The sequence below is a fragment of the Arachis ipaensis genome, chromosome B06 (genome assembly GCF_000816755.2).
Source record: "Arachis ipaensis cultivar K30076 chromosome B06, Araip1.1, whole genome shotgun sequence".
NCBI classification, from domain to species: Eukaryota; Viridiplantae; Streptophyta; class Magnoliopsida; order Fabales; family Fabaceae; genus Arachis; species Arachis ipaensis.
The window spans coordinates 41,975,020-41,998,516 of NC_029790.2; the positions used below are offsets into that span (position 1 = coordinate 41,975,020).

The 23,497-nt window shown below is 36.2% G+C and overlaps 1 protein-coding gene and 2 long non-coding RNA genes across 3 annotated transcripts; all 3 read right to left on the bottom strand.

The window, feature by feature from the left end:
* Positions 17,645-18,416, bottom strand: LOC110263305. Its single transcript, XR_002348717.1, has 2 exons — positions 18,168-18,416; positions 17,645-18,058 (listed from the first exon to the last, which is right to left on the bottom strand). It is a non-coding gene; the product is annotated as an uncharacterized LOC110263305 (long non-coding RNA).
* Positions 20,401-21,272, bottom strand: LOC110263742 (pollen-specific protein SF21-like). Its single transcript, XM_021105510.1, has 4 exons — positions 21,107-21,272; positions 20,666-20,765; positions 20,483-20,580; positions 20,401-20,409 (listed from the first exon to the last, which is right to left on the bottom strand). Exons 1-4 carry the CDS (start codon positions 21,176-21,178, stop codon positions 20,401-20,403), a joined length of 279 nt encoding a protein of 92 aa, XP_020961169.1. The 5' UTR covers positions 21,179-21,272.
* Positions 22,581-23,301, bottom strand: LOC107648591. Its single transcript, XR_001621985.2, has 2 exons — positions 22,971-23,301; positions 22,581-22,830 (listed from the first exon to the last, which is right to left on the bottom strand). It is a non-coding gene; the product is annotated as an uncharacterized LOC107648591 (long non-coding RNA).

The window sequence follows — 23,497 nt, forward strand, 5'->3', positions numbered from 1 at the left end:
ACTTTCCGGATCTCAAGAATGGCCGCCAATAATCCTAGCCTATACCACGAAGACTCTGATCATGAACCAAGAGGCTAAGAGATACACACTCAATCTAAGGTAGAACTGAAGAGGTTGTCAGGCACGCGTTCATAGGTTGAGAATGATGATGAGTGTCACGGATCATCACATTCATCACGGTTAAGTACAAGCGAGTGTCTTAGAATAGAAACAAGTGTGATTGAATAGAAAACAGAAGTAATTGCATTAATTCATCGAGACACAGCAGAGCTCCTCACCCCCAACCATGGGGTTTAGAGACTCATGCCGTTAGAAATACAATATGAAATGTGTAAAATTTCATGAGGTGCAAAATAAATCTCTAAAAGTTGTTTAAATACTAACTAGTAACCTAGGTTTACAGAAAATGAGTAAACTACGATAGATAATGCAGAAATCTACTTCCGGGGCCCACTTGGTGTGTGCTGGGGCTGAGATTTGAGCTTTACACGTGCCTAGGCTATTTCTGGAGTTAAATGCCAGGTTATAACTTGGTTTGGGCGTTTAACTCCAACTTGTAACCTGTTTCTGGCGTTTAACGCCAGAATGGAACATGGAACTGGCGTTAAACGCCAGTTACGTCATTTATCTTTGAGCAAAGTATGAACTATTATATATTGCTGAAAAGCCCTGAATGTCTACTTTCCAACGCAATTGAGAGCGTGCCATTTCGGTTTCTGTAGCTCCATAAAATCCACTTTGAGTGCAAGGAGGTCAGAATCCAACAACATCTGCAGTCCTTTTTCAGCCTCTGAATCAGATTTTGCTCAGGTCCCTCAATTTCAGCCAGAAAATATCTAAAATTAGAGAAAAACACACAAACGCATAGTAAAGTCCAGAAATGTGAATTTGGAATAAAAAATAGTCAAAATATAATCAAAACTAACTAAATCATACTAAAAACTATGTAAAAACAATGCCAAAAAGCGTATAAATTATTCGCTCATCAATCTCACACCCTTGTCTCTCTTGTTCTATGAGCATTTTGTAGAGCATGCTGTTTTGATTCTGATGTTCTTTTTTGAGTTGATTCACAGCTTCTTGCAGCTTGGTGACAGATGCTTCTAAGCGGGCCCAATAATCAAATTGAGGAATTTCTGGGAGGAGCTCATGCGCCCCCCTCTTGATGAGGTTATCTTGAATTTGAGGTCCATCCATCACTTTTTTGGTGATTGGGCGTTCAACTATGATGTATTCATCCACACCCATCTGTACCCTCGCATCTTTGCATAACAGACTAATCATGCTTGGGTAGGCCAACTTGGCCTCAGTGGATTCCTTGTTTGCAAACATGTAAAGAGTTGCTCATCCGGAAAGGTTCCAGAGATCTCAGTAGGAGGGAGGGACGCTCCTGCTACTGGTTCTATCTGGGACAGGTGATTAGCTACTTGGTTTTCTGTCCCTTTTCTGTCTCTTATTTCTATATCAAACGATTGCAGAAGCAACACCCATCTTATGAGTCTGGGTTTTGAATCCTGCTTTGTGAGGAGATATTTTAGAGCAGCATGGTCAGTGTACACAATCACTTTTGATCCTACTAAATAAGATCTGAACTTGTCAATGGCATAAACCACTGCAAGCAACTCCTTTTCTGTGGTTGTGTAATTCTTCTGTGCATCATTTAAAATATGGCTAGCATAATAAATGACATGCAGAAGCTTGTCATGCCTTTGTCCCAATACTGCACCAATGGCATGGTCACTGGCATCACACATTAGTTCGAATGGTAATGTCCAGTCTGGTGTAGAAATGACTGGTGATGTGACCAGCTTAGCTTTCAAAGTCTCAAAGGCCTATAAACACTCTATGTCAAAGAAAAATGGTGTATCAGTAGCTAGCAGATTGCTCAGAGGTTTTGCAATTTTTGAAAAATCCTTTATAAACCTCCTATAAAATCCTGCATGCCCCAGAAAACTTCTGATTGCCTTAACATTGGTAGGTGGTGGTAATTTTTCAATTACCTCTACCTTAGCTTGATCCACCTCTATTCCCTTGTTTGAAATTTTGTACGTAAGGACAATTTCTTCAATCACCATAAAGTGACATTTCTCCCAGTTTAAAACTAGGTTAGTCTCTTGGCACCTTTTCAGAACAAGTGCTAGATGGTCAAGACAGGAGCTGAATGAGTTTCCAAATACTGAGAAGTCATCCTTGAAGACTTCCAAAAATTTCTCTACCATATCAGAGAAGATAGAGAGCATGCACCTCTGAAAGATTGTAGGTGCATTACACAGACCAAATGGCATCCTTCTGTAGGCAAATATTCCGGATGGACATGTGAATGCTATTTTCTCTTGGTCCTGAGGATCTACTGCAATTTGGTTGTAACCTGAATAGCCATCCAAAAAGCAGTAGTATTCATGGCCTGCTAGTCTCTCTAGCATCTGGTCTATGAATGGTAGAGGAAAATGATCCTTTCTGGTGTTTGTATTGAGCCTTCTGTAGTCAATACACATACGCCGTCCTATAACTGTTCTTGTAGAAACCAGTTCATTCTTTTCATTATGAACCACTGTCATGCCTCCCTTCTTGGGGACAATGTGGACAAGATTCACCTAAGGGCTATCAGAAATAGGATAAATAATTCCAGCCTCTAGAACTTAGTGACCTCTTTCTGCACCACCTTCTTTATGGCTGGATTCAGCCACCTCTGTGGTTGAACCATTGGCTTAGCATCATCCTCCAATAGGATCTTGTGCATGCATCTGGCTGGGCTAATGCCCTTAAGATCACTTATAGACCACCCAAGAGCTGTCTTGTGTGTCCTTAGCACCTGAATTAGTGCTTTCTCTTCCTGTGGCTCTAAAGCAGAGCTTATGTCATGGGAAAAGTATCATCTTCTCCCAGAAATACATATTTCAGGCATGGTGATAGTGGTTTGAGCTCGGGTTTAGGAGGCTTCTCCTCTTCCTGAGGAGTCTTCAGAGGTTCTTCTATTTTCTCTGGTTCCTCCATATCAGGCTGAACATCTTTAAAAATGTCCTTTAGCTCTGATTCGAGGCTCTCAGTCATATTGACCTCTTCCACCAGGGAGTCAATAATATCAATGCTCATGCAGTCATTTGAGGTATCTGGATGCTGCATAGCTTTGACATCATTCAACTTAAACTCATCCTCATTGACTCTCAAGGTCACCTCCCTTTTTTGGACATCAATGAGGGTCCGTCCAGTTGCTAGGAAAGGTCTTCCTAGAATGAGAGTTGCACTCTTTTGCTCCTCCATTTCCAGTACCACAAAGTCAGTGGGAAAGGCAAATGGCCCAACCTTGACAATCATGTCCTCAATTACGCCTGATGGAATTTTAGTGGAGCCATCAGCAAGTTGGAGGCATATCCGGGTTGGTTTAACTTCATCAGTCAAGCCAAGCTTTTTGATAGTGGATGCAAGTATCAGGTTGATACTTGCTCCAAGATCACATAGAGCTGTCTTGGTACAAGAATCCTCTAATGTGCATGGTATCATAAAGCATCCGGGATCTGTAAGCTTCTCTGGTAAGCTTTTCAGAATGACTGCACTGCATTTTTCAGTGAGGAAAACTTTTTCAGTTTCTCTCCAATCCTTCTTATGACTTAAGATCTCTTTCATGAACTTAGCATAAGAGGGTATTTGCTCAAGTGCCTCTGCAAACGGAATCTTTATATCAAGAGTCCTGAGATAGTATGCAAAGTGGGCAAATTATTTATCCTGTTCCGCTTGGCGGAGTTTATGAGGATAAGGCATCTTGGCTTTATATTCTTTAACCTTAGTTGTTGCAGGTTTACTTCCTACAAAACTGGTTGGAGAAGCCTGCCTAAGGGGGTGGTTATCAGCACTTGCAGGTGTCTGATCCCCCATTGGTGTTTGAACGCCAGAGTTGGGTGCTGTATGGGCATTTAACGCCAGATTGTCACCCTTTTTTAGCGTTTGGACGCCAGAATTGGCCATCCACTGGGCGTTCAACGCCAACTTTTCACCCTTTTCTGGCGTTTGAGCGCCAGAATTATTCCTCTCTAGGCTCTTACTGTCCTCAGAGAGATTTTGGGCAGTGGTTTGATGATCGTCTATCAGTTGTTCCTTTCTTAGCTTTCTGCTACCTTGAGTTGAGACATTCAATGTCTTTCCACTCCTTAAATGGACAGCTTGGCACTCTTCTGTTATCTGTTTAGATAACTGCTGTCTTGTCTGATCCAATTGTGCTTCTATATTCTTGTTAGCATTTTTAGTGTCTTGTAGCAACTCTTTAAATTTTACTAACTATTTTGTTATAAGAAGCAATTGCTGATTGAGTTCAACAACTTATTCTGGAGGACTAAGTTTAGTGGACAATGCTTTAGCCTCTTCTTTCATGGAGGACTCACTACTTAAGTATAGATGTTGAATTCTAGCAACTGTATCAATGAGCTCTTGAGCCTCTTCAATTGTCTTTCTCATGTGTATAGACCTGCCAGCTGAGTGGTCTAGAGACATCTGGGCCTTTTCTGTAAGCCCATAGTAGAAGATGTCTAACTGCACCCATTCTGAAAATATTTCAGAGGGGCACTTCCTTAGCATCTCTCTGTACCTCTCCCAGGCATTATAAAGAGATTCATTATCCTCTTGTTTAAAGCCTTGGATGTCCAGCCTTAGCTGTGTCATCCTTTTTGGAGGGAAATATTGATTCATAAATTTGTCTGATAACTGTTTTCATGTTCTTATGCTTGCTGTGGGTCGGTTATTTAACCACCTCTTAGCTTGATCTTTTATAGTAAATGGAAACAGTAATAATCTGTAGACATCCTGATCTACTTCTTTATCACGTACTGTATCAGCAATTTGTAAGAACTGTGCCAGAAACTCAGTAGGTTCTTCCTGTGGAAAACCGAAATACTGACAATTTTGCTGCACCATGATAATGAGCTGAGGGTTTAGCTCAAAATTGCTGGCTCTGATCGGAGTATACAGATACTACTCCCATATGAAGTAGTAGTGGGGTTAGCATATGACCCCAGAGTCCTTCTGAACTGTTCATTTCCACTTAGGTCCATGATGGAGAAATGGAGATGATATGGATTGTAAATTAAAATTTTATTCCCCTTTTTTTTTAAAAATAAAGTAAATAAAAAAATTGATGCAAGTTTTGAAAATTAAGAAAAGAAAAAGAAATAAAAGAAATTAGAAAACTAAATTAATTAATTAGTTAAAAAGATTTGAAAAAGATTTGATTTTAAGATTTGAGATTAGAAAAGATAAGATAAGTTAGGTAAGAGAAGATAAAGAATTTTAAGAGAAGATAAGTTTTTAAATTAAAAAGTTTTGAAATTTAAATTTTAAATTTAAAGTTAAATTTTGAATTTTGAAAAAGTCAACAATATAAGATAAAGATTTGAAAAAGATTTAAATTTTGAAAAGGTTTGATTTTTAAAATTTTAAATTTAAATTTTGAAATTTGAATTTGAAATAAGATAAGATAAGATTTTGAAAAAGATATGATTTTTGAAAAAGATTTGAATTTTTAAATTTAAAACTTAGAGAAGATAAGATAAAAATCTGAATTTTTTTTTGAATTTAATGAGTAAAGAGAAAAATAATAAAATGACACCAAACTTAGAATTTTTAGATCAAAACAAAGAAAACAAACAAGAAAACTTTGAATGTCAAGATGAACACCAAGAATACTTTGAAGATCAAGATGAATACCAAGAACAAATTTTAGAATTCTTTAAGAAAATAAAAACACAAAGGATACCAAACTTAAAAATTTTTATACTTTGGACACTAATAATTCAAAAATGCACAAAAAAAACAAGGAAAGACACAAAACAAGAAAAACTAAAGATCAAACAAGGAAATAAACAAGAACAACTTGAAGATCAAGAAAGAACAAGGAACATAAAACTCGAAAATATGAAGAATAAAAAGAACATACAATTCGAAAAATTGAAGGAAAATAAAAACATGCAAATGACACCAAACTTAGAAATTTTTAATGTTTAGACACTATGAATTCGAAAATGCATATGAAAAACAACAAAAATCACAAAACAAGAAAATCACAAGATTAAACAAAGAAAATCATCAAGAACAACTTGAAGATCAAGAAAGAACACATGATGAATTTTCAAAAATCTAAGAAAATTAAAAACATGCAGTTGACACCAAACTTAAAATTTGAGACAAGACTCAAACAAGAAACACAAAATTTTTTTTTGGTTTTTATGATTTTATTAAATTTTTTTGTATTTTTTTCGAAATTATTTTGGAAAAAGAAAATAAAGAAATTCAAAATTTTTAATAAGAATTCCCGGATTCATGCAATGTTAGTCTAAAGCTTCGGTCCAAAAGAATTAGACATGGCCGAATGGCCAGCCAAGCTTTAGTAAAACACTGTAAATAACAATATCAGATTTAAGAATCCAAAGGCTCATGCAATGTTATTCTAAAGCTTCGGTCCAAAAGAATTAGACATGGTCAAATGGCCAGCCAAGCTTTAGCATAACAAATACAGATATGTCCTTTCTACAATGGAAAGTGGAAACCTCAGTCCAAAAGATTATACATGGCTTAATAGCCAGCTAGGTTTCAACATATCTCATGAAGCTCTAGAATTCATTCTTAAAAATTTTGAATCAAATTTTTGAAAACTTTTTTGTTCGAAAATAAAAATAAAAAGCTTAAACATAAAATAAAATTACCCAATCTAAGCAACAAGATGAACCATCAGTTGTTCAAACTCGAACAATCCCTGGCAACGGCGCCAAAAACTTGGTGCACGGAATCGCAATCACACCTTTGCAACTCCGCACAACTAACCAGCAAGTGCACTGGGTCGTCCAAGTAATACCTTACGTGAGTAAGGGTCGATCCCACGGAGATTGTCGGCTTGAAGCAAGCTATGGTTATCTTGTAAATCTTAGTCAGGAGATTAGTAATCAAAATGATTTTTGTTTATGAAAAGTAAATAACATGAATTGAAGGATACTTGTGATTCAGTAATGAGGAACAGGTTGAGGTTTCGGAGATGCTCTGTCATCTGAATCTCTGCTTTCCTATTGTCTTCTTCTCCAAATATGCAGGGCTTCCTTCAATGGCAAGCTGTATGTTGGTGGATCACCATTGTCAATCGCTACCATCCTTCCTCTCGGATGAAAAATACCAGGGACGGTTTCTGTACGGCTAATCAACTGTCGGATCTCTCGTCTCAGATGAAAAATACTAGGTACAGCTACCGCACGACTAATCATCTGTCGGTTCTCACTTGTGTCAAAATAAGATCTCTCTATCCTTTTGCACACTGTAACTACGCCCAACATTCGTGAGTTTGAAGATTGTCACAGTCATCCCATTCTAGATTCTACTCGGAATACCACAGACAAGGTTTAGACTTTCCGAATCTCAAGAATGCTGCCAATTGGTTCTAGCCTCTACCACGAAGGTTCTGATCTCACGGATTCGAATGCTCTGTTGTCAGGAGATGCAAGTCAAACTCAGGGATTAGAAACCCAAGAGATACGCACTCAAGCTGTCGCCCAATGACTACATTGAGCTCAGATAGAACGGGAGTGGTTGTCAAGCACGTATTCATAAATTTGAGAATGATGATGAGTGTCACAGATCACCATATTCTTTATATTGAAGTACGAGTGAGTATCTTAGAACAGAATCAAGTGTGATCGAATAGAAAACAATAGTAATTGCATTAATCCATTGAGACACAGCAGAGCTCCTCACCCCCACCTATGGGGTTTAGAGACTCATGCCGTAGAGGATACAATATGAGATGTAAAATGTCATGAGTTCCTAAATGAATCTCTAAAAGTAGTTTTTATACTAAACTAGTAACTTAGGTTTATAGAAAATGAGTAACTATGTGTAAATAGTGCAGAATTCCACTTTCGGGGCCCACTTGGTGAGTGTTTGGACTGAGCTTTCAAGATTCCACGTGGATATGCCTCAAATTTGAGTTAAACGCCACCCTGGGTGCCAAAATGGGCGTTTAATGCCAAGAAGTGTGCCAGTTCTGGCGTTTTACGCTAGAAAAGGGTCTCTGGCTGGCGTTTAACGCCAGTTTGGGCCATCAAATCTTGAGCAAAGTATGGATTATTATATATTTCTGAAAGCCCAAGATGTCTACTTTCCAACGCAATTGAGAGTGCGCTAATTAGGCTTCTGTAGCTCTAGAAAATCGCATTTGAGTTCAGGGAGGTCAGAATCCAACAGCATCTGCAGTCCTTTCTCAGCCTCTGAATCAGATTTTTGCTCAGGTCCCTCAATTTCAGCCAGAAAATACCTAAAATTATAGAATAACACACAAAATCATAGTAAAGTCCAAAAATGTGATTTTTACATAAAAACTAATAAAAATATAATAAAAAGTAACTAAAACATGCTAAAAATTACCTAAAAATAATGCCAAAAATCGTATCAATTATCTGCTCATCAGCAGTTATCTAAACAGATAACAGAAGAGTGCCAAGCTGTTCATTTAAGGAGTGGGAAGATATTGAATATCTCAACTCAAGGCAGCAGAAAGCCAAGAAAGGAACAACTGACAGAGGATGACCAAACCACTGCCCAAAATCCCTCTGAGGACAGTAAGCGCCCAGAGAGGAATAATTCTAGCATTCAAATGCCAGAAAAGGGTGAAAAGTTGGCATTGAATGCCCAGTGGATGGCCAATTCTGGCGTCTAAACGCCAGAAAAGGGTGGCAATCTGGCGTTAAACGCCCATACAGCACCCAATTCTGGCGTTCAAACGCAAATGGGGGATCGGACACTTGCAAATGCTGATAACAACCCCCTTAGGCAGGCTTCTCCAACCACTTCTGTAGGAAGTAAACCTGCAGCAACTAAGGTTGAAGAATATAAAGCCAAGATACTTTATCCTCAGAAACCCCGCCAAGTGGAACAGGATAAACAATTTGTTCGTTTTGCAGACTATCTCAGGACTCTTGAAATAAAGATTCCGTTTGCAGAGGCACTTGAGCAAATACCCTCTTATGCTAAGTTCATGAAAGAGATCTTAAGTCATAAGAAGGATTGGAGAGAAACAAAAAAAGTTTTCCTCACTAAAGAATGCAGTACAGTCATTCTAAAAAGCTTACTAGAGAAGCTTACAGGTCCCGGAAGCTTTATGATACCATGCACATTAGAGGATGCTTGTACCAAGACAGCTCTATGTGATCTTGGGGCAAGTATCAACCTAATACCTGCATCCACTATCAAAAAGCTTGGTTTGACTAATGAAGTTAAACCAACCCGGATATGCCTCCAACTTGCTGATGGCTCTATTAAGATTCCATCAGGCGTAATTGAGGACATGATTGTCAAGGTTGGGCCATTTGCCTTTTTCACTGACTTTGTGGTACTGAAAATGGAGGAGCACAAGAGTACAACTCTCATTCTAGGAAGACCTTTCCTAGGGTTCTCTACTTTGTTCTCTCAATTTCCAAATTTCCCTCTTTAGTTTCAGAGAGGAGAGGAGTGGGGATGGGACTGGGGATGGGTTAGGGTATTAGATTTTAAGGGTTTTTTTTTCCAGCCCATAAAATGACGCTGTCTGGTGGGGTAGTTTAAACCGAAAATTCTTTAAATAACGGAGTGATTTCGCCGGTTCACTGGTTAACTGCCGATTCGACCGATTCTTTGATCGGTTTCTTACCAGACAATCTATGAGGCTAATCGAATTAACTTGATGACCGGCTTTTTGTTAATCCGGTTGAACTGATCGATCCAGTTCAATTTTTAGAATTATTATGAATGTTAAAAAACATTATTAATATAGTTTTTTTTATGTTATTTACTTTCTTAATTTTTTCAAGTTATGTGAAAGAAAATAAAAATATTATGTGCAAAAAAAAAAGCAACTATCAAATTAGTCACTATATATTTATTTATGGTGAATTCTACCATGTCCTCTCTAAAATAAAGAGTAAATTACCACTTGTGATATATACCGTGATTATTGATAAATTATCTTTTAACTAGAGTTCCAAGGTTCGAATGAGATCATCAAATCTGATCGCTATCTCTAATATGATCGGAACAAAATTCTAAGAAGGAAAGAACTGAAAAACTGATAGAAATTTGCGATATATTAGTTAAAAATGATGGTAATTGGTGCATGAAAAAGAGCATCAAAGTATTTTTCTCTTTAATTGCTCTTAAATTATCTTTCAATCATTATTCAGATAATAAAAATCTTAAGATGATAATTATTGACTCATTGTTTTTATGACTAACTAATATTTTAGTTTGTTTTTGTTATATAGTTATATAAGGCAGGCTGTGGGGGTTGGTTACCTGAAGAGGAGTACCATTGTTGATTCGGTTGAATTTTAAAAAAAATACTAGGAAGAAAATCTTAAGAAGGAAAGAGCTGAAAAATTGGTAGAATTGCTCGTTGAAATTGGAGATTGAAAGCGTAAGAACAAGTTCAAAATCCTAACCTAATTGATTGAAAATGGTGATTTGATTTGAGAGGAATTAAGGTTTTAAAATTAGAGAAGAAGAAGTGTATTTGGTGGGGATGATGAAAATGACACTACTATCAAGTTTCAAGAGAAAAATAGCGTCAATTGAAGGGAAAAGAGAAAATAACGTGAATCTTGGAGTTTGGATAGAAAGATAATTTATTAAAAATCACTGCATATGTCACAAGGGGTAATTTACTTTTTATTTTAGAAAGGGTAGAGTATATATATATATATATATATATATTGTTTAATTTATCTTCAAAGTATTTTTATATTTTAATATGTATTTTTTACAATTGGTTAATCTCACCACAAGAAACATCATTAAAATCGACGGTCATATCGACGGCTAAGCCGTCGATAAAATTGAAATTCGATGACAAAATAGACGGCGGAGATGGTCGCTATTAAGCTTGTCAATTTTTCAAAATGCTATTAAAATCGACGACTAGCCTGGCTGTCGATAATAACTTAATAAAATCGACGGTGTTTCTATCTATAATATGAGTTTGAGAATTCTACATTGTTACTAAAATCGACGTTGCCGTCGATATTATTATGTAAAATCGACAACATTTTTGTCGATATTTGATCTAATAAAATCGACAAAAGGGCTGTCGATTTAATTATTTAGATACCGACAAATGCTTAATATAATTGACAACATGGCCGTCGATATTTTTATATAAAATCAACAGCACTTTTGTCGATATTTGATTTAATAAAATCAACAAAAGAGCCGTCGATTCAATTACTTAGATACCAACAAATTCTGTGTCTATATTTTGTTTTTTTATCTATTTTAAATTTAAAAAACGACAATATTACCGTCGATTTTAATAGCTATAATTTTTTTAATTATTTTTCTATTTGAAAATTAGTATACAATTAATACAAATAAACTTTTAAATATATAAGTAAAATTTATTCAAAATATTAGATAAATAAACTTCTAAATATAAAAATAATGAATTTACAAACTTATCAAAATAATAAATAATCCTCTAACATAAAGACTCTAGACAAGATAAATAACTAAACTTAGACTTATATTCATTTAAATTGTAATCTACTAATAATACAAAATATTCAAAGCAAAGTAAATAACCCTACTCATACTCATCTAAATAATCATCCGAGTCATCAAGATCATGAGAATCATCGTTCCTTTGAGAACTCTGTGGTTCTCCTGGTTGTTGCAGAATAGGTGGGAGTTTTCTACCAGCGGTTGTGCTTTTCTGGGAGCTTGGAAAAGTAAAAGGAGGAGGCAGGGGAACACGTGATCTAGAACTACTAGGACCTATGGCCCTCACATACTCAGTCAAGCTGCTCAATCGATGACTAAACTGATCCATCCATGAGTTACTGGTGTTGAGATCCTCACGCAAGGATTCAATAGTCTGTTGCCATTCTCTTTTCTCCCTTTGGTAGCGGTTTTCAAGCTCTCTATATTTAGCGGCATATTGTTCAACTTCCCTATTGAGTATTGCGATTTGTTCTCTAAGATCCAAAACATCAGTGCTGGTGGTCGTGGTTGACCCATCAACTCGAGGTTTCACTATAGAAGAATCTCTTACCTCACCCATGCCATATACCCTACCTCTTCGCTTTCCACCTACTGTCTCAATCCATATGCTTTCTTCAGAGATAGGCGGTGGATCAGTTACACCAGCCTCTATAGCAGCCTGCCACTCTTGCTCAGCCTGAAACATGCACTCTTGAAATATATCCTACAATGAGGAGAAATGATTGATAAACTACTATAAGTATCAATAATGCAAAAATTAAGGGGATACGTGAAAAAAATAAGTCCAACATTACAATGAAAGTAAGTTACCTTTGTCTTTCGGAAGTGTTCATCAACCCATTGAGTCCTATCCTCTTTGCGAGTATGAGTGTGCTAAAAAAACTCATCCATACGTGATGGTCTTCCAAGTGAATGATTCTACATAATGTAACTAAATTATCAACAAATATGGGTGTACAATTGATGATGTACTGAACTAAGCCACTGCACTTAGATAGAGCAGCTTACAAAGCACAAAGAGAAAAGTTACATTTGAGAACAGGCTGACACTTAAGATAGTAACATTTCTAAATTATTAAGGGATGCAACAAGTGACATGTTAAATGTGATATTAAACCAGTTAGAGAGATTAATAAGAACCATTCCCAGGCCTTAAGATTTTGGACCATCTGGCTACCAACATAGAAGCAAAGTTTTATCGACCATTTTCAACAATTATCATCTTAATCCTTGTTATCATGTTTGTCTTAATTAGTAGAGAAACCTTTGGTGAACTCATTCATTATGGGATATCTTCCAAATTCATCCATCATCTGCAGTTGAATGTGTGTGCACCCCCACTTAGACCTCATTCAATGGTAAAGAATGGATGAGTCAGGGCATTGTCCCATGAAAAATGACTTCACTAGCATTACTCTAATTATTAGTTATCTTCACAAGATTCTGAACTATGCTTATTACATGCTTAGCTTATTGATGAACAGATAATTTATACCCTTTTTGGCATTATTTTTACATAGTTTTTAGTATGTTTTGATTACTTTTTATTATATTTTTATTAGTTTTTATTTAAAAATCACATTTCTAGACTTTACTATGAGTTTGTGTGTTTTTCTGTAATTTCAAGTATTTTCTGGCTGAAATTGAGGGACCTGAGCACAAATCTGATTCAGAGGCTGAAAAAGGACTGCAGATGTTGTTAGATTCTGACCCTCTTGAACTCGAAGTGGATTTTATGAAGCTACAGAAACCCAATTGGCACGCTCTTAATTACGTTGAAAAATAGACATTCTGGGCTTTCCAGCAATATATAATAGTACATACTTTGCCCGAGATTTGATGGTCCAAACTGGCGTTCAAAGCCAGCCTAAAACTTTCTGGCGTAAAACGCCCAAACTGGCACCAGAATTGGAGTTAAACGCCCAAACTGGCACCAAAGCTGGCGTTTAACTCCAGGAACAGCCTATGCACGAAAAAGCTTCAATGCTCAGCCCAAGCACACACCAAGTGGGGCCCAGAAGTGGATTTCTGCACTATCTGCACTCAGTTATTCATTTTCTGTAACCTTAAGTTACTAGTTTAGTATAAAAACTACTTTTAGAGATTTATTTTGTACCTTTTGACATTTTACACTTCATATTGTAACCTTGACGGCATGAGTCTCTAAACCTCATAGGTGGGGGTGAGGAGCTCTGCTATGTTTCAATGGATTAATGCAATTACTACTGTTTTCTATTCAATCACGCTTGATTCTATTCTAAGATACTCACTCGTACTTCAACATGGAGAACATGATGATCCGTGACACTCATCATTATCCTCAACCCTATGAATGCGTGCCTGACAACCACTCCATCCTATCTGAGCTCAACGTAGTCATTGGGCGACAACTTGAGTGCGTATCTCTTGGGTTTCTGATTCACAGACCGAGTCCAGAGGTTAGAACCTTCGTGGTATAGGCTGGAACCAAATGGGCAGCATTCCTGGGATCCAGAAAGTCTAAACCTTGTCTGTGGTATTTTGAGTAGGATCTGGGAAGGGATGACTGTGACGAGCTTCAAACCTGCGAATGTCGGGCGCAGTGACAATGTGAAAAAGGACAAGGGTCCTATTCTGACGCTAGTGGGAACCGACAGATGATTAGTCGTGCGGTAGCTGTACATGGTATTTTTCATCCGAGACGAGCAATTCGACAGTTAATTTGCCGTGCAGAGATCGTACCTGGTATTTTTCATCCAAGAGGATCATACAACTTGCCATTGAAGGAAGCCATGCGTGTTTGGTGAAGAAGACAGTAGGAAAGTAGAGATTCAGATGACAGAGCATCTCTGGAACCTCAGCCTGTTTCTCATTATTGAATCACAAGTACTATTTATTTCATGTTATTTATTTTTCATAAATACAATCACTCTTATTATTAATCTCCTGACTAAGATTTACAAAATAACCATAGCTTGCTTCAAGCCGACAATCTCCGTGGGATCGACCCTTACTCACGTAAGGTATTACTTGGACGACCCAGTGCACTTGCTGGTTAGTTATGTGGAGTTGTGAAAAGTGTAATCACAATTTCGTGCACCAAGTTTTTGGCGCCGTTGCCAGGGATTGTTCGAGTTTGGACAACTGACGGTTTATTTTGTTGCTTAGATTTGGAAAAAATTATCCTTTTGGTTTAGAGTCACTAAAATTGAGTCTTCTATTATTGTTTTTGGTTAAAATTTTAAAATCCTTATTTTATTTTTCTAAATTATTTTCGAAAATTTTTAAAACCAATAACTTCATAATTTAGTCTTCTGTTTGAGTTTTGTTTCATATTTTAAATTTGGTGTCAATTGCATGATTTTATTTTTCTTTCAAATTTTCGAATTATATGTTCTTAGTTCTTTATTGATCTTCAAATTGTTCTTGATAATTTTCCTTATTTGATCTTTAAAATTTCTTGTTTGGTGTTTGTTGCTGTTTATCTTATACATTTTCGAATTATTAGTGTCCAAAATATAAAAATTTTTAAGTTTGGTGTCCTTTGTGTTTCTATTTTCTTAAAAATTTTTAAAATTTGTTCTTGGTGTTCATCTTGATCTTCAAAGTGTTCTTGGTGTTCATCTTGACATTCAAAGTTTTTTTGTTTGTTTTCTTTGTTTTGATCTAAACATTCTAAGTTTGGTGTCATTTTATTGTTTTTCTCTTTCCTCATTAAATTCAAAAATATCTTTTCTCTTTATTTAATTGAATGTTCAAAAATTTCATTTAAAAATTCAGATTTTTATTTTAAAATTTTTATTTTATCTTATCTTAGTTTTAAAATTTCAAAATCTTATCTTATCTTATTTCAAATTCAAATTTAAATTTTAAAACTTTTTTATTTAAAAATAATAATAATAATAATAATAATAATAATTTATTTTACAATCCACATCATCTCCCTTTCTCCATCATGGACCTAAGTGGAAATGAACAGTCCAGAAGGACTCTGGGGTCATATGCTAACCCCACTACTGCTGCATATGGGAGTAGTATCTGTATACCCCCCATAAGAGCCAGCAGTTTTGAGCTAAACCCTCATCTCATTATCATGGTGCAGCAAAATTGCTAGTATTCCGGTCTTCCACAGGAAGAAACTACTGAGTTTCTGGCATAGTTCTTATAAATTACTGACACAGTACGTGATAAGGAAGTAGATTAGGATGCCTACAGATTATTACTGTTTCCATTTGCTATAAAAGATCAAGCTAAGAGGTGGTTAAATAACCAACCCACAGCAAGCATAAGAACATGGAAACAGCTATCAGACAAATTCCAGAATCAATATTTCCCTCCAAAAAGGATGACACAGCTAAGGCTGGACATCCAAGGCTTTAAACAAGAGGATAATAAATCTCTTTATAATGCCTGGGAGAGGTACAGAGGGATGCTAAGGAAATGCCCCTCTGAAATATTTTCAGATTGGGTGCAGTTAGACATCTTCTACTACAGGCTTACAAAAAAGGCCCAGATATCTCTAGACTACTCAGCTGGTGGATCTATACACATGAGAAAGAAAATTGAAGAGGCTCAAGAACTTATTGATACAGTTGCTAGAAATCAATATCTTTACTTAAGTAGTGGGACCTCCATGAAAGAAGAAGCTAAAGCAGTATCCACTGAACTTAGTCCTCAAGAACAAGTTCTTGAACTCAATCAGCAATTGCTTATTATAACAAAACAGTTCGCAGAATTCAAAGAGATGCTCCAAGATACTAAAAATGCTAACAAGAATATGGAAGCACAATTAGATCAGACAAGACAGCAGCTACCTAACCAGATAACAGAAGAATATCAAGCTGTTCAATTAAGGAGTGGGAAGACATTGAATGTCTCAACTCAAAGCAGCAGAAAGCCAAGAAAGGAACAACTGACAGAGGATAACCAACCCACTGCCCAAAATCCATCTGAGGACAATAAGAGCCCAGAGAGGAATGATTCTGGCGTTCAAACGCCAGAACAGGGTGGAAAAGTGGCGTTAAACGCCCAAGGGATGGCCAATTCTGGCATCTAAATGCCAGAAAAGGGTGCCAATCTGGCGTTAAACGCCCATGTAGCACCCAATTATGGCGTTCGAACGCCAATAAGGGGTCAGACACCTGCAAGTGTTGATAATAACCCCCTTAGGCAGGCTTCTCCAACCACTTCTGTAGGAAATAAACCTGCAGCAACTAAGTTTGAAGAATACAAAGCCAAGATGTCTTATCCTCAGAAACTCCGCCAAGCGGAACAGGATAAACAATTTTCCCGCTTTGCAGACTATCTCAGGACTCTTGAAATAAAGATTTCGTTTGCAGAGGCACTTGAGCAAATACCCTCTTATGCTAAGTTCATGAAAGAAATCTTAAGTCATAAGAAGGATTGGAGAGAAACTAAAAAAGTTTTCCTCACTGAAGAATGCAGTGTAGTCATTCTGAAAAGCTTACCAGAAAAGCTTAAAGATCCCGGAAGTTTTATGATACCATGCACATTAGAGGACGCTTGTACCAAGACAGCTCTATGTGACCTTGGGGCAAGTATCAACCTAATACCAGTATCCACTATCAAAAATCTTGGTTTGACTGATGAAGTTAAACCAACCCGGATATACCTCCAACTTGCTGATGGCTCCATTAAAATCCCATCAGGCATAATTGAGGACATGATTCACAACTAGAAAATGGATTAATACAGAGAGATTTATAGACGGATTTAGTCTTTATTACAGATGGATTTTTGGTTACCGATGAAATTACCGATGGATTTTGTCCCTCTGTAAAAGCCCCGTCGGAAATTATTTACCAACGGATTTTCCCTCTATAAATTTTCTATCCATTTTCCAAAGGCGACGAACTTTTCTACGGATTTTTCGTCTGTAATTACAGACAGATTTTCAGACGGATTTTCCGTCTGTAATTATAGACGGATTTTCTGACAGATTTTCTGTCTGTAATTTGAACTTTGAAAAATCATCCCACATTCTGATTAGAGATAGAAAATCCGTCTGTAAATCCGTCACTAAGGTAAAATAGAATTTTTTTATTTTTCTAATTGCAAAATAAACTTGTTTTCATACAAAATAAATATAAAAAAACTCAACTCAACTCATATAAATTATATATTATTTTTTCCTTCTTTGAGATATATGAAAAATAGATTATCTATATAATATTTCTTTGCATATAACTCTACTTATTCAATAATATACAGTTATACATCCATATGGAGTGAAAATTACATCCATGTCTCACAAAAATTAGTAGAGTAGCATCCTTAGAATTTTCTAAAATTTCTTGAACAATGCAAGCTAAGCTAGAGACCACTCATATGGTAAGTGTAGAACTTTATGGCAGCTATGTACACTTTCTTATGGCTACTATGTACACTCTATTGATTCTACAATGTACACTCTATTGAAGCTGCAATGGCCACAACAGCAGCAGCTATGCCTGCCACGGATACTGCAGCATGCAACTGAGCATTATGAGTCGTAATTTCCTGCTTTTTCCTCTCCTTTTGATCCTCCAGCCATCTTCCCATTGTCCTTCCTCTCAGCAAACTCCTGTAAAGCGAGTATGCAAAAGTTTACAAGAAGAATAACAAAGAAAAAGAGTAATGAATGATTGAGCTTTTATTTTTAGTATATAATCATGAGGTTGAGTGTAATGTACCCCATTTCTAAACAAGTTTTGACTGGAAAGAAATTCTGGATTGATTGCTTGATGGGGGTAAAAATAAGTCCTGCACATAGTGATTGACTGTTCCAAATGACATGTGAAGTCAAAAGAAACAATTAACGTATATCTTGATCTTTTTTCAAGAATATATTTGAGCACTACAACAGATGTGGAGAAAAAGATCAACACAGTTTCTCAATGATTTATATGATTTGTATGACATCACAGTGCAGATTTGAAATTAGCTACCTATATGCACTGATCAGAACTCAACAATTTCTGTGTCCCCGTGAGAGCAATATATATGAAAAGTTGAATCCTATTGTAGCAACATGAGAGGAAATTGAAATAAATACTGTTGCTTGAAATGGAGACAAATTCAGATATAGAACTTGTCATTCACCTGGATTCTTGGAGAAATTCAGTTCAATAGTTTCACAAGATAAGATGCGAGCAGAAACCAGCTAAATTTTTTGCTGGAACTGTAGGAACCTGAGGTAGCGATCGATCAAGAATAAGTAAAAGCTTGTAAGAAACACACAGAAAGAAGAAAATCCTACATGTAGTACATAAAAGACTACGAAAACTATGTATAGTTGATGAGTGTAGAAAAAAAGTTCATAAAGTTTTTGCCTTATCAAAGGTAAGTTAGTGGCCCACATGGCTAATCCTGCTAGCAAAGCTACTTCTCCAGCCACATTTGAGATGCCAACTTTATTCCACATGAGCATCTACAATGAAAGCTCTTGCAATGTTAGCCTATATAGTTTATGATTGAAGTTTTGTTATATTGAGATTCTAATTAATGGTTATATTGACATGAGCTTAAATTTTGTTAAGTAAACAAAATTGAAGTCCATGAAATGATCAGATATCCTTCAAAGAATACATCTATAATTACTAAGCTTGGAAATAGCTACTCCAAGATTAGCTGATATCTCACACCAATCTAGCAAGTGTTAACCGCAAATGCAACTAGAACCAGATCAGAAAATACTATATCAGTCTCTATAGAAATTAAATTATGACAACCAAGCTTTTTTATTTAATATGATAATCAACAGTTCTCTCCAAGCTAGCAGAATTGAACTTTAATAGAATAATATAATACTTGCTAGTGAAACCAAAACCTGAAAAATAGAGAATATTATAGCAAATTAACATGTTTAGATAGAGATCTAACACGCTATGAAAATAGGAATAAATAAAGGCATTTCATTATGTGAACTAATAACTTACCAAGGAGTATGCAGAATAAGCAAAATCGGAAGCACCATAGTTCACACCATCAAATACAAAGGCTAATGAATTGATTGGTTATGTGGAAGCAACAAACTATTGGGGCAATAATATAATGAAATTAGCCACAAAATCATATAACGAAGCATTACCAAATCCATTGATAAATGAAATATTGGAAACATAAATTAACCTTGTTGCAGCAGCAGTTACTTTGTCAAAATTTTTCTCAGCAAAGGCACATGCTAGAATTGCCTGTCACCTAACCAAACTTATTATGAGATACTCCTTTCAATTTTCTGTAAATATATATGTGCTTTAAGTTTCTATAATAAGTAACTAATAATAATATATATGTGCTTTAACTAATAACCAAAGAAAATATAATAGAAACAATTAGAAAGGACATTGATCTAAATAAACTTTCAGAAAATTCAGGTTTTAACAAAGCCATAATACTTAATAGTGTTGCTTGATCTATGTATCTTGAACCATCTAATGACATTGATTAAAAGAGAAAAAACACTCATCCTTCCAACCACCACAAAGGACATGATAAACCAAATGTATGGTAAAAGCCACAAGATACTGGCAGCATGTCTAATGTCATGTAGCGATGATGAATAAATAAGCCAAATGTGAAAAGGGGAAATTAGAGAAAATCACTTTAAAATTATGAACACAAAACAAACAAAGGAGCAGATAGCTCACCAAAGGGTATATTCCAAGGTTGTACATGTCCAAAATGTAGACTCGGCCTGCCATTACACAGTCTTTTCAGTGAAAATCCTAAAAGGTAAGAAGTCAGACAACATAAGGAGAAATTTTGGTGGCCATACTATCATAGGCAAAGTCTGTTTCATGGCCATTTCCTTGATGTGCATCAAGATCAATGATCATCACCCTAATGATCATCAATAAGAATAAGACCTGAATTTCGGAGAAGCTAAACAGACAAAACAAGGAAAATGAACAAGGGAAAAGAAAGTTACTTCACCTGCTATGTGAATTATAAAGTTCACTTTCTAAATAGAAAAGAAAATGTATATTGAAATCAATCTCTTACAGACCTCATGTCCAGGAGGACTGATATGATATATGCAGAAGTTGTGAAGCAGCAAAGAAGCTGCCTCTGGACAGAAAAATAATCCTTGGAAACATGACATATCTGCACAAACAGATAAGTGAACAATTAATTCGGCCTTCCGAATAAAATAAAAAGAATGGATTAAAGAATACACATATGCACTCACAATTTAGTGCTAGGTCTGGATAAGTGATCAGAGCTGGTTTCTCAGGATCCCCATACACTATAACAGACACAGAACCACAACCAGTTCGAATGTGATGCTCCTGAAATGATCAATATGATTTGTAACCAAAATACAGGCAAAAAGAAGAAAGAGGCAACAGAACCAAAGTTAGAAAACTGAGGAATGAACAAAAGAACCACCTCCTAAGCAAAGGATATCCTTTATTTTGAGTTATGCAAAGATTCTAAATCAACGTTTTTTTCAAATTGTTTGTTCCCTAACATTTCCCCTTAATAGGACAACCAAACTAACAAGCAACAATACCACATTAACTCAAATAATAAGGACAAGGAAAACAAGAAAGTATAAAATTTCCCACAGGAAAAGAAAAAGCAATCACAGGGACTAGCAAATATAGTTCACTTGTTAATGCATACTTACAGGGACAGATGCAGGTTTACAAACAGTCAGCACGTCTAGTTCTTTTTGGAGAATCGGAACCTCACAAGCCATCACAAACGGTTCATGCCTAAAATCTTTGCGGCATCAGTTTCAAGCTCAATCACTTCTAAACCACAAAAGTAAAACTGCAAAGCTTTCAGTGCAAAGACAAACCTGTGTACGAAATGGCTAATCTTCTGTGATGATTTAACTATGTATAAAATTGATACCCTCTCACCATCAACTTGAACCCTTCCACATTTCACTGCACTAACCTACAACAAGCAACTGCATATACCTTATTTTAATAAGATCATATTTCTCCCTTTTTTCAGCCTAAATTGCTTACTGCCAGAATATTTATTCTAGTTTGTGATTTTGTGTATGAGATAGAGGTACCTTTGATAGTAGAATAAGGGCATCCAAAGTAGTTTTAAGGAGAATAACACTTGATACTAGCACTTGACTCTTTTTAGCATGGTCAACTGACAAGGCCTCGTTTGTAACTTTCTTTGGCTTAAAGCAGAAATGGCATAATACCCTATCTGAATTAAGAGAACCATACAGCTCTGTTATTACAGAGATGTATAAAACTTATCAAACAAGAAGATCATTGGAACTGAAATTTATGAGAGGTGAAGTAGTTTAAGTAACTAAGTTTCAGGCTAGAGCACCGGCGATTAAGAATATCATTGGAACTGAAATTTATAACAAGAAGATCATAAGCACAAATGAACCAATTAACCTTCTTAGATTTAACTACTATAATGACAGCAAAAGAACCACGTTCGACATTATTATATGAGGCTCAAACAATTATCATTTAAACTTCTCTAACTACTTACGAACTGAAGAATCAGAGAATAAGCAACATAAACAAAGAAGCCAAACCTTGCTAGTAACCTTGTTCTTCGGGAACTTTACGGTACCTGCGGTTATCTCCTTCCACCAGTTCCCTTTCTTGTCGAATCCGTAAAACTTCGATTTCCTAAAATCAAATGGAAAAGAGTAATAACAATTAAAAGCACAGATTTATTATAATATTCAAAATAAATGATTAAATGATGATCGAAGATTTCATGAACTGGTAATTATAGTTACCTCAAAAGCAGAACTGTAAAAGGCACAATAGAGCATTGCAGAACTGAAATAAAAAATTGCAACATGCATAAATGATCTAAACAAAAGAAGCATAATTTTGCAAGTAGTAATGAAGAAGCTAAAAGGAAAATTAGCAGTTTCAAAGACAAGTGAAAATTAATAGATAAAAAGCCACAAATTGAGGTACCTTAAAATAGCACTGAAGCCAGTTGGAAATATTTTCTTTGCCTACATCAAGAAAAGAGAAAATAGGTTTACCATTGAAAAATGAGGCACAAGATAAGAGTTGACTTTGTCAAAATAGAAATATTCTTCGCCTATCCGAGTGTCAAAAGCAAAGTGAAATATTGGTCAATCATTATTCTTTACTAACATCTGAAGAAGATGATGAGCATTCCTCATATGAATATCTCTTTTTTCCACTCCTTGATCTTGATCTGTTCCTAGAACTCAAAAGTTGTTCCAAGAACTCTTCCCTTTTCCCTTCAACACTATAGACAACACCATATTATATTGTCTTTCTTCATCTTTACTACCAGCTTTTAGGGCATTTGTTTTGATTGAAGCAGATCTGCATGAAATCTAACCTCCAAGCGAAAGGAACGAAAGGAACGAAAGCAGATCTCCATAAATATGATCAATCACCATTATCAAATCGTAGAACAAGAACAACGAAAGGAACGAAACGCTGAATGAACTAACCTCCAAGCGAAGAAAAATGGAGGGCTTTAGTTTCGGTTAATTAGCGGATTAAAAATCTAACCTCCAAGGGACGATGACGAAGGGAGCAGATGCGACGAGAGCGGCGGCGGAGGGGGCTCATGCGACGCGAGCGGCGGCGGCAGCGGCAAAAGATGCTCGTGCGACAGAGAGAAAAAGTAGCTCGTTGACGGAGAGAGGGAGAAGCTCGTTAGATTTGTGTGGAGTGTGAATGGAGCCGCCGGCTCTGAGCTCGGTAGCACCGCTGGCGAGGGGAGCGGAGGAGAACAGTTTTATATTGCAAAATAAGAAGGAGAGAGGAAGAAACTCGTGCGATGGAGCTCTCACTTGTGTGGGGTGTGGATGAAGCTCGAGAAGATAGGGTTGAGTTAGGGTTATCTCAATTTTTCCGACAAAAATTTTTAAATTACAGACGGATTTTCCGTCTGTAACCATTTTTTTTGGAAAAAAAATTAATATTTTCGACAGAATTATCGACGGATTTTTTTTTCCGTCTGTAATTTATGCTAATTCATTTTTTTTGTTTTCCGACAAAAAAATCCCTCTGAAATTCCTTCTGTATTTCCGTGG